The following is a 12,101-nucleotide window of genomic DNA, read 5'->3' on the forward strand; positions in this document are numbered from 1 at the left end:
CATGAGGATGCAGGTTCAATCCCTGGCCTTGCTCAGTGGGTTAAGGATCCAGCATTGTCACAAGCTGTGGCATAGGTTGCAGATATAGCTCAGCACTGGCATTGCTATGGCTGTGGCTGTGGCATAGGCCGGCAGCTGCAGCTCCAATTCGACCCCTAGCCTGGGAACTTCCATATGCCACAGGTGTAGCCATAAACAGACCAAAAAACAAACAAACAGAAGTTAGACCTGAGGAAGGTCTATCTGAGATCTGATCTACCCAGGTTTGCTCATCAGCCTAGAAGTGCCAGCGAAAACACTATTTTCCTGTAATTTGCTGCCAGCAGCCCATCCATGCAGGACAGGCCCTGTTGAGATTTCCCCTTTCCAGAGTTCCTGCTGTGGCTCAGCGGGTTAAGAACCCGACTAGTATTCATGAGGACGTGGGTTTGATCCCTGGCCTCGATCCGTGTGTTAAGGATCCAGTGTTGCCATGAGCTGTGGTGTAGGTCACAGATGCAGCTCGGATCCCTCATTGCGGTGACCGTGGCTACGGTATAGACCGGCAGCTGTAGCTCCAATTCCACCCCTAGCCTGGGAACCTCCATATCCCACAGATGCAGCCTTAGAGAGAGAGAGAGAGAGAGAGAGAAAATTTCCCATTCCCTCATGCATTTGGCCTGTATTTATTGAGCATCTAGTATGTGTCAGGGTGTCAGGCACTTTGCTGGGCTCCCAGGGAGTGAAGAAAAATAGCGACCCAGTGGCCAGGTATAAACATCAGCACCAAAGAGTTCTGAGTTCAGCTCTGTTTCAGCCCATAGAGAAGTTCCATGTGGGTCTGGACGTGTGCATCGGGGCGCCTGAGCTCAGCAAATACCCCTGATTAAATGATGGTCGAATCCTGGTCTCATGACTCACTAGCGTGTTGAGGAAAAGGCGCTTTCCCTCCGGGCTTCCTCCCCTGCAAAATGAGATGAGAAATCCTACAGGATGTGGAACAAGATGCACCATCACACTGCTGGTGGGCAGTGAGTCGTACCAGCACTCCACGAACTGGGTGGCAGCCTCTCTTAGGGGCCACATATACCTCCCTCTGACCCTAAATCCCTTTCCCAGGCACGTGCGCCATAGAAATACATGCACGTGGGCACCAGGAGGCGTGTCCCAGATTGCTCGTGGCAGCCGTGGTCATGATAATCCCGAGGTGACAACTCCCATCCAAAGAATGGGTAAACAGAGCAGACGGATATCTTGTCACTATGCCACGCAATAGTGACAATGACCCGCACCTACACGCAACCGCCTGGCTGGACCTCACACACCCGATAAACCAGGCCCCCAAACACACATCTCCCATTTCTAGGAAGCTCAAAACCAGCACACCTAAGGCACGCCTTTAGAGGTCAAGAGAGTGGCTACCCCCAGGGGAGAGGCTTAGTGACCAGAAGGGGCACCAGGGGCTTCCAGAGAGCTGGCAACATTCTGTTTCTTGATCTGGGCGCTGGGTATGGGGACGGTGTTCAGTTTGTGCAAATTCATTGAGCCGTTCACTTGTGCAGTTTGTTATACTTCAACAAATCACATTTTTTCAAAAATAAAGAGCCAGAAAGACAAAGACAAATACCATATGATATCACTTATAACTGGAATCTAATATCCAGCACAAATGAACACCTCCTCAGAAAAGAAAGTCATGGACTTGGAGAAAAGACTTGTGGCTGCCTGATGGGAGGGGGAGGGAGTGGGAGGGATCGGGAGCTTGGGCTTATCAGACACAGCTTAGAATAGATGTACAAGGAGATCCTGCTGAATAGCATTGAGAACTTTGTCTAGATACTCATGTTGCAACAGAACAAAGGGTGGGGAAAAAAATGTAATTGTACTGTATACATGTAAGGATAACTTGATCCCCTTGCTGTACAGTGGGAAAGTAAAAAATAAATAAATAAATAAAATAAAGAGTATTTACCGTGCGGGATGTTTGCTAGGCGTGCATGGAAAAAAACATTTGCAATATGTTTAGCGTGTGCTCGGTCCATTGGAAATGCTTATTAAAGGTCATTTAGGCCATTATTATTTGATGAACGTCTGTTTAATTCTGAAACATTGATTCCTGCTCTCCTCCTCCCAGGGGAAGGGAAAGCACACTGAGAAATCAAGGGGAGGAGTTCCCGTCGTGGCTCAGTGGTTAACGAATCCGACTAGGAACCATGAGGTTGCGGGTTTGGTCCCTGCCCTTGCTCAGTGGGTGAACGATCCGGCGTTGCCGTGAGCTGTGGTGTAGGTTGCAGACGCGGCTCGGATCCTGCGTTGCTGTGGCTCTGGTGTAGGCCGGGCTACAGCTCCGATTCAACCCCTAGCCTGAGAACCTCCATATGCCGCGGGAGGGGCCCAAGAAATAGCAAAAAGACAAAAAAAAAAAGAAAGAAATCAAGGGGAAATACGCACATGCACACAACACCTACAAATAATAATAGCACACGCATTTAAGCACTCAGCATGTGCCAAGCTTGGTGCAAGTAGCTTACATTCAGCCTCTCATCAGATCCTTCTAGCAACCCCATAAAGTCCAAAACTACTATCTTATTTATGCAAGAGGACACTGAGGCTCAGAGAGGGCAAGACTCTTGCCCAAGGTCACACTGCCAGGAAATGACCAAGCCAACGGCACTTGGTCAACCAGACTCCAGAGCTCAAAGTCGTGACCTCTGTGATACCCCCCACCTCAGCCTCCCCTCCCTCCTAACATCACCCCCACTACACACACAGCCCGGCAGTGAGGGCAAAATGATGAAATATGCCTTCGGCTAGACCGACAAGCTCAAACAAGGAAGTGTCAACAGCTCAGAGAAGAGAACAGGGCAAGATATCCTCGTGTCTCCATCTTTCAACTCAGATGCCATGATCCAAAATGCTTCACCGGGGATTTGCAACACTACACGCCCATGTTCACACAAATCATTTCCCTTGACAGCCTTGACTTTATGGGGTTTTTCCTGCTTGTGATTCAGAGAGCAAACACGGCCAGATGGGGCCCCATCCTCCGGCACGGTTGCCTGAGCCCGCGTGAAGGCTGCTTTTGTCTGCCTTCCTCCCGACCCCTTCAGGGGGCTGCTTTCTCAAGGAGCCTCCTTGGGTTTCTCGCACTCTGTTTTCATTTTAAGGTTCACAGGGCTGTGGACTCCTCGTGTTTTCTCCTGGAAGAGCTTGCAGCACAATGGATCTCTATTATGATCCTGGGTCCGGGGTGGGAGGTAGTTTAAGGAAATATTCAGCTCCAAATACTCAGAAGCTTGCTCTAGGCCCTGCCCACCTGTGCTTGTGACTTCCGCACCCAACCACGACAGAGTTCTGACCCCCAGGGAGCAGAACCCGCATCACACTCCCCAATTCTGGAGAACACACCTTGCAGGCAGAGTCCCTAGACAAAGTTAATTCAGCCCTTTTAAAATGTATCTCTTGGAGTTCCCGGCGTGGCCCAGTGGTTAACGAATCTGACTGGCATCCATGAGGACGAAACAGGGACAGGGCAGCTGCCATTTCAGTCGTTTGCCATTTGAAATGGCACAGCATCTCAGCCTCCAGAATGGGAGGCAGAATGGGTGGCCAATGGGAGGCATGTACACGTGATAGTCACAGACATGAGGACGCGAAACTGTCAGGATGTGATAAAGGGCCCTCATCTCAGCCCAAGGATTGAGCGAAAGGACCAGAGTGTGATTGTTTTGGATTTTCTGGCTGCCCCGTGGCATATGGAGTACTGAGCCACAACCTTAGCAATGCCAGATCCTTTAACCCTCTGTACCAGGGACCGAACCTGGGTCCTGGCACTGCAGAGATGCCCCCGATCCTGTTGTGCCATGGCAGGAACTCCAGGACTGGAGTGTGACTGCCTGAGCCCCATGCCCACTATGCGACTCTGGACGTGCCACCTCCCACTCCAAGCCTCAGTTTCCCCCTTGTAAAATCATGGCACCTGTTCTCACCCCGAATGGGGTGGTGGGGATACGTGAGGGGCTGGATGTGAAAAACAAGGCCATGCCTGGCATTCAGCTAGAGCTCAGCAAGAGGTTGCTCTCTCCAGGGTTCTGTGAGACTGTCTAGCCCCCAGCACGTGACTGGCATGTGACTGGAGATCCTTGCCCTGGAATTGAGGGGCGCCCCAATGTAGGGAAATCAGAGGTAGTTTGACTCTTTCTTGACATTTTGGGAGCAAGACTCTTCTAATTGAAGAAAAATAACTGGGCCAAGGGGGTTCTCGCTGTGGCGCAGCAGGATCGGTGGTGTCTTGGGAGGTCCGATCCCCTGCCCGGCATAGTGGGTGAAGGATCAAATCCTGCATTGCTGCAGCTGCAGCTTAGGTCACAACTATGGCTCAGATCTGATCCCTAGTCTGGGGACTCCATAGGCTTCCAGGCAACCAAAAAAGAAAAAAGAAAAAAAAAAACTGGTCCAGGAATGGAAAAGGGCCTGGATATGAGACCGAGCTCCCCTCCTGGGCTCCGCTGGCAGCTTCTCCCCATGTTCCAAATGTGATCCCCCAGGCACCCTGGAGCATGAGTCCCCAGCCCCAGCCACCATGACGTCATGGAACCATGAAGTCTTGAGTAACATTCCCATCTCAAGTTTTCCTCTGTTTGACTTGTCCATCAAATGGCTTAACTGTCCCACCTACTAATGTGATTGGCAATTATTTACTTTGGAGAGCCCTGAAAGGCACCACCAGATTGCAGAATTCTGAATTACCTAGTAACCCATCATTCAATCGCCCGTTTCCTGATTCCCACACTATAAAAGAGACGGCCTTCCCAGGAGAAGCAAGCCAGGAAGAGGAGACCAGGACAGCCACCAAAACCTCTGGGAAGTCAGGTGAGATCTGCCCATTCGGCCCCCTGCCTGCTGCCGTGGGTGGCAGAGGTGCCAGCCTCCTCACTGTGGGGCAGCCCTGGGTGACTGCACTTAAGATCACCCTTTGGGGGTCTTTCAAGAGAACTGGGACTGGCCATTTGGGGGGGTGTGGGGATGGACCTTCACTCTGCATCCCTGAGAGAACGGTAACGTTGATGTGGAGATGTTTGGCAACGGGCTGTTTGATGGTGGCGGGGAGCACGTGGCCGCAGCCACACTGCTGAAATTCCATGTTACTTAGGGTTCTCTCATGGGCGCACTCCCTGTGCCCTCAATCTAAATCTCTATGGAGTTTTAACTTAAGGTTGCCATGGAGCTCCAAACAAACCTAAAATCCCCCCAGTTTTGTACATTTTGGTGCATTTTTCTGGGACCTTTCAAAAGTCCTTAGCTTCCATTGGATTTGTAAAAGATCTGTTGCCCAAAAGAGATCCAGAGGCCCCAAGCCAAGTTGACCTCCCTAGGGAGGCCATGACGGGCTCTTTAGACCCAAAAGCCCTTTTGATTCCAGTAAGCTACGGCAATGATGGCACTTTGGCCAGATCGGCCAGGCGATGGAATTTCACCCAAAGCAACTTGAGCACTTTGGGCCTCATTGTCCAAAATGTAGGAATTAGCTCCAGATTTGGACACCTTTGCTGGCTGCCAAATAGGCCCTTGAGAGGGTTGGTGGTATCTGGGAGGGTGCAGAAGGCAGGCAAATGTCAGGGGTTGCCCCAGGAGTTCGTCCAGCTCATCTTGAAGGAGAAGAGAAAGACCTGGAAAACACATGTGTATGTTTGTGGGGGTGGGGTGGGTGGGAGACCTACCTCCAATCACAGATCTGCCATCAATTTGCTGTGTGACCTTGGGAAAGTCACTACCCCTCTCTGGTCCTCTGGTTCTCCTTGTGCAAGGAAGACCTTGGATGATCCCAGGATTTCCCAACACTGCTCTGGATGAGATGATAGTTACAGCCATGCCACCTTTTGTATTCCTGTGACTTGCAAGGGTTTCCACAAACCATCCCAGGCTACATAAAGACCGAAGGATTTAATAAGGATGGTAGCATCATAGTCCTATTCCTCGGCCGCTAGCATGTTTAAGCCTTGTAATTTGCTTTGTCTGATTCAAGCCATCGTGAGCAAGCGCAGTGGGAGAGTAAATCAGATGGTGCCTTAAACAGAAGCCTCTGGGTCAGAGAGATCTGGCTTCAAATCCTATCTCCTTGTGTACTTGTGATGACCTTGGGGATGTTACCTAAATTACCAGGCCCTTCTTTCCTTCCCTGTGCAATGCAGGTGGTGAGCACCCACATCTTAGGGTAAAGATGAAATAAGTCACGGAGCGTGGAATGCTCAACCTGATGCCTGGCGGAGATTTGATGCTGAGGGGCCTAGGCTATTGCTAGACCCCCCCCCCCCCGCCCCGCTCCCCGTGCACCAGGGCAGGGAGGGCGGTGGATGGATTCCTCTCTGGTGTCTGTGCCACTAGGACCCGTCCTTCTGTCCACAGACATCAAGAGAGATGTCTCAAGTTGCAGGCCTCATTGTCTTCTGTGGGCTGCTGGCCCAGACCACAGCGCTGCTGGAAGCCCTGCCCCTGGGCAAGGCTCTGCCCTTGGCCCTGGACCAAAGTCCCACAGATCTTGTTGGAAGCTTGACAAGTAGTAAGTGAGAGACTGTGACAACCTCCCTCGGGGGTGTGAGTGTGTGTGCGCGCGTGTACACACACAACTATGCAATGATCGAGAAGGGGGGATAAAAGGAGGTGGAGGCAGAGGACCCATAAAGACCCGTAATTGTCAGATCTAACCCCCCGAGGCCCCATCCCCATTTGCAGCTCTCAGCAATGGCCTGCTCTCTGAGGGTGTGCTGGGCATTCTTGGAAACCTTCCACTCTTGGACATCCTGAAGGCTGGAGGGAACACTCCCAGTGGCCTGCTGGGAGGCCTGCTTGGGAAACTGTCCTCAACGATCCCTCTCCTGAACGACATCGTTGAGTGAGTAGCCCTAAAATAGGTCTTTGGACCCCACCGACAGCCCCAGGCAGTGGCCCTGAAGGAGGGAGGGGGGTGGTCTGAACATGAGGCCAGAACTCAGTCTAAGACCCTTCTCACAGTCTGGCAGGGAGCACCAGCCTTCCTGAGCCAGCCCTTGCCCCCAGTCCTGAGTCCCCAGCATCACCTCTAATCCTCACGGTAACCCTCTGAGGCCGATCTAGGAATCCCCAGTTTACAGATGGAAAAACCAAGGCCCAGAAAGGGGCTTGTGCCCACACCACCAGCATGATGCACAATGAGGGGGCTAACTCTAACTGACTTAAGTCCAAAGCCAAGGCCTCTTCCACTACACCGAGGTAGTTTTTTCTCCTCACCTGTGAAGCTCTGAGAACAGGGTGGCCTTTGATGTAAGCAAGAAAGTGTAATCCACTCTCATCAATTCTATCATGGTGTTATGTCCATGGAACCATCCAGTAACAACAATCCAGGAGCCACCTGAGAGCTCTCTAAGCAAGGAGCAATAGTGGAGAGCTTGAGGTCAGGGAGCTGGCAAAATCTGAGCCCTTCATAGGCTGGATCAAAGCCATTCCCCAGATTCCTACCCACCCAGGTGCTCGCCCTTGATTTGAAAACAGACAAATAGCCTTGAGTTTGATTTTATCTTCACCATGTACTTGCTGGGTAACCTGGGGCAAGGCTCTCAGTCTCTCTGAGCTTGGTTTCTTCACCTATAAAATGAAGATTATGGTAGCCACAGAGAAAAGCTGCTGGGAGGACTGGAGAAGATGTAAATTACCTGGCGCAGTGGCTGGCTCAGAGAGTAGGTTTATTTCCATCCTCTCTCCATCCTCCCTGGCTTCCTGCTCCTCGATCTCTATGATAAACATTGTTGATTTACCTGCCAATGAAGGACACAGTAGGATAAGTGATTCCTACACATAAACATTTGTGAAGGACTTACTCCAGTTGCCTATACATCATTGGCTCATCCACTTACCCATCCATACATCCATTTGTCCATCCTCCCTTCCAACTATCCACCTACTCTTCCAGGCATCCATCCATCTAACTCATCAATCCACAAAGTCAACCAATATGGAGTAATCCCTTTCTTTGCAAGGCTCTGAGCTGGCATACGGGAGGCAAATATAACACAGACACTCCATCCTGGAAGACCGCATGGACGGGAGATGAGAGGGCCACATGGGTGTCAGGATCTGACCCAGTGCAGAGGTTGGGAAAAACAAATGTGAAATTCAAAACCCACGTAGCTTTTGCTGCAAGACTCCACTCCTGTCTATCGCACCTCCCGGGAAGCTTTACCTCCGGGAAGGCTAAGGTGGGGTTAAATGTGGTTTCTAGGTTTAGGGGCAGAGGAGTTCATGTTTCTCCCTCCCATGTTGCTCCCTGAACAGTCTGCAGATCACTGATCCCCAGCTGCTGGAACTCGGCCTTGTGCAGAGCCCCGATGGCCATCGTCTCTATGTCACCATCCCTCTGAGTCTGGTCCTCAATGTGAAAACGTGAGTCAGAGAACGGGAGGGATGGTTCTCCAAAGGAGACCCCGATGATCATGGGGAGTCAAGGAAAGGGTGTGGGAGGAGTTCCCACTGCAGCTCAGTGGGTTAAGGACAGGATGTTGTCTTCCATTGAGATCACTGGCCTCACTCAGTGAGTTAAGGATCTGGTTGCCACAAGCTGCAACAGAGGTTGCAGATGCAGCAGCTCGGATACAGTGTTGCCATGGCTGTGGCACGGGCCTCAGTTGCAGCTCCAGTTCACCCCCTAGCTTGGGAACTTCCATATGTGGCAGGTGTGGCCTCAAAAAGAAAAGAAAAAGGGCACATGTGGCTGGGGTGGCGGAGCGGGGGGCGGTTGTTGATGTCTATCTAACAGACCTGAGCCTCCAACTTCAGCTCATTTGCTGCTATGATGAGTGACCTTGAGTCAGTTGGGAAACTCTTTGAGCCTTGGTTTCCCCCACTGGGAAATGAGATGAGTACAGCTGTGGGCAAGATGGAGTGAAGTGAAGCTGGCATTCCTGCCAAGGAGAAAAGCCACCTCTGCCTTGGGATGCGGTGGGACCAGATGCAGTAAACCATCTCCTCTGTAGGTCTGTGGTCGGAAGTCTGCTAAAGCTGGCCGTGAAGCTCAACATCACTGTAGAACTCTTAGCTGTGAAAGACGAACAGGGGAAGAGCCACCTGGTCCTTGGTGACTGCACTCACTCCCCTGGCAGCCTGAAAATCTCCCTGCTTGATGGGTGAGGCCAGAGGGTCAGCTGTTCCAGGCCAGAGACAATCAAATGGGATGATGGATGGATGGATGGATGGATGGGCGGATGGAACAATGGGAGAAGTGATGAGTGGGAGGATGGAAGGGTGAGAAGATGGATGGATGGATGGGTAGGAGAGTAGGTGCTTCCCATGTATCATCTCAATGAATCCTCATGACAACTACATACTAAGCACTGTTGGTTCATTTACGGATTCTACACAGTTTTATCGAACACCTACTCTGGTTGGAACTGTGTCTATTCTACATGCGCCCAGTGTGTGCACTGCTGTGGAGGGTGTCACTCCTTCTGGTGGGTCCCTTGTTAGTGTGACGTGGATGTGGATGCACGAGGCTCTGTCTCTGTGACACAGTGATGAGACTGCGATGGGCACACTGGCCCCTCCGAAGGCTCCTCCATACCAGCTCCAGGCCCCTGTGCTGCCCATGGCTTTTCTCTTTCAGATTGGGCCCCCTCGTCCCTCAAGACCTTCTTGACAGCATCACTGGAGTCTTGGATAATGTCCTTCCTGGGCTGGTGCAGGGCGAGGTAAGTGGGGTAAAAGTGGAGGTTCCTGATCCTTGGCTCTTGGGGCTTCTCGGGCTAAAAGAAGCCCCTGGGGTGAGCTTTTCTGAACCACTCAATTTGATAAGTAAATTCCATCCATCAGTCAATCTGTCCATTGATTCATCCATCCATGTTTCTTCTTTCCATCCTTCAAAATATATTGTTTTTTGCTCTGAGCCAGTCCCTGGATGTGTCCACACTACCCCTGAAACAGATTGGCTCCTGTCCCAGGAAGCTCCCAGTCCACCCCAACTATGGCTGCAGATAGGCACTCACCCAGACAATGCCTGGGTACATCCTATAGCCAGAAACTCGCCCCTCCCAGAGCTGCCCACCCTATTCAGAAACAGATGTCAGATCTCAGGGTGAACAGCAGCCCGACAGCAGCCCGCTGTGTGACTGGGCACCTCACACGCATGTCTTCAGTTTCTCCTCCTACCTAGTGTGAGTGCGTGAGCATCCAAAAGTGAGACAGCTCATGAATTCCCATTGTGGCTCATCAAGTGAAGAACCCAACATAGTGTCCCTGAGGATGCAAGTTCAATCCCTGGCCTCGTTCTGTGGGTTAAGGATCCGATGTTGCCATGTGTTGTGGTGTGGGTCACAGACGTGGTTCAGACTCAGTGTTGCCGTGGCTGTGGTGTAGGCCAGCAGCCGCAGCTCTGATACAACCCATGACCCAGGAACTTCCATATGCCGCAGGTGCCGCCATTAAAAAAAAAAAAAAAAATCAGACATTCTCAGATAACAAAAATGATGGAAAATCTCCCCAGAGAATCCATGCTGGGGTTGCTGCGGCTCCCAGGGTCCCCCCCACTTGGCCTAACTCCCCTCTCTGCCCCTGGGTCAGGTGTGCCCTCTGGTCAATGAGGTTCTCAGCCACTTGGACGTCACCTTGGTACATTCCATCGTCGGTAAGTATCTTCTCCAGCCCCCTTCCCTCTGCAGGGCAGGGATTTCTCCCAAGGAGCTCTGTCCCCGCACACGGAGGACAGCAAGGTCTGTCCAGCCTCAGCTCTCCCCATATCAGGTTTCTTTTTTGTCTTGAATAATCCAGATCATGTTGAGGCATAGACCCCGTCTCCCCGCATCTGCCCTGACACTGAGAACAGCAGGTCTGGTTGGTGGAGGACCCCCCACCCGCCCACCCTCACCAAGGCCAGCCGGGATTTGGTTGCGTCTCAGAGTCCCGTTCCCCAGCCCCAGGCCCTTAGGGGAAGTGGAGGCCTCTGGATGCCTTTACATGGAGGCCATCGCTCTCATCCACGATGGTTATTTTTCCATTTTCCAGACGCGCTAATCCAAGGGCAGGAATTTGTCATCAAAGTCTAAGCCCTCCAGCAAGGGACCTCCCCTCTCCTGAGCTGGTGAGTTTCGGCTCCCCGGTCCCTGGATATGGGGGGGCTGGCTGTTCTCCTGTTATTCTCCAGCAGGGGGCTTGGGACATGACCTCCAAAGAGAGAGAAAACAGGCACATAGACACACACAGAGATGCACAAAGCCCACAGAAATGTTGACAGAGGTAGAGAGAAACAGGTGGCTACAAAGAGAAACATGCAGGGCCATCACACACACACACACACACACACACACACACACACACAAATGCCCACGGTCACTCAGACAGATGCACAGAGGCACACGCACGCATGTACACACACAGGCAAACATGCTACACACAAGCACACAGGGACACACAGACACATACTCACTCAAACACATGCACGAGGAGCCCGCTGAGCCTGGACCTGGGCTCCCCAGGTGGCTGAAACAAGACCCCCGGCCGCAGTGTCTCAGGCTCCTCCTCACCCTCCGGAGGGCGGGCTGGGTGACCGGCTGGTACCAGCAAGTCTCAGGGACCTCGAGTCTCCATTAGAGTGGGGTCTTCTCCCAACAGGACCATTTCCTGCTGCCCCATCCACTCCCTGCCCAGCACCCGAGGGCTCACAGAAGGCCAGCCCATGTCCCGGACAAGGACACCAGGTCTGGAGACCAGAGCAGCCCGCCCTCCAAGGAACCGCTCCCCCTGCTTCCCCACCAGGCATGTGTGACATTCCCTGTTACTTGCGCAATAAAATCGCCCTTTCTCGGCACAAGGAGCCTTGTCATTCTTCGCCGTCACTGGAGGTGGGAAGGAGCCCTGGCCTGGGTGGTTGGAGCCGTAGAATTGAGTCTGGGCCTTGCATTGGAGATCTTAGCGGTCTTAAGCAGGACAGGAAGATGTTTAGATGAGTGTCTGCTCCGGGATCCTCAGGATCGGGGGCAGGGGGTGGGCTAGATGTGACAGAGGGGATGATACACAAGGATACCACATAGGAGGTGAAAATGGCAGAGTAGCGCTGTTCAAGAGGTGGACCTGGAAGGGTGTGGGCGAGGAAGCAGGTGGGG

At 52.2% G+C, this 12,101-nt stretch overlaps 1 protein-coding gene across 4 annotated transcripts; it reads left to right on the top strand.

Annotated features, from left to right (window-relative positions):
- On the top strand, positions 4,682–11,806 carry BPIFA1 (BPI fold containing family A member 1). 4 transcript variants are annotated; one of them, XR_308742.1, is made up of 10 exons: positions 4,682–4,851; positions 6,385–6,538; positions 6,712–6,871; positions 8,287–8,394; positions 8,985–9,134; positions 9,611–9,695; positions 10,564–10,627; positions 10,771–10,828; positions 11,005–11,080; positions 11,611–11,806. XR_308742.1 is itself a non-coding variant. In XM_005672834.1 (9 exons), the coding sequence occupies exons 2-8, from the start codon at positions 6,397–6,399 to the stop codon at positions 11,043–11,045; spliced, it is 750 nt and encodes a 249-aa protein (XP_005672891.1). In that variant the 5' UTR covers positions 4,682–4,851; positions 6,385–6,396; the 3' UTR covers positions 11,046–11,080; positions 11,611–11,806.

Source organism: Sus scrofa, chromosome 17, assembly GCF_000003025.6.
Source record: "Sus scrofa isolate TJ Tabasco breed Duroc chromosome 17, Sscrofa11.1, whole genome shotgun sequence".
In the NCBI taxonomy this organism is placed as follows: Eukaryota; Metazoa; Chordata; class Mammalia; order Artiodactyla; family Suidae; genus Sus; species Sus scrofa.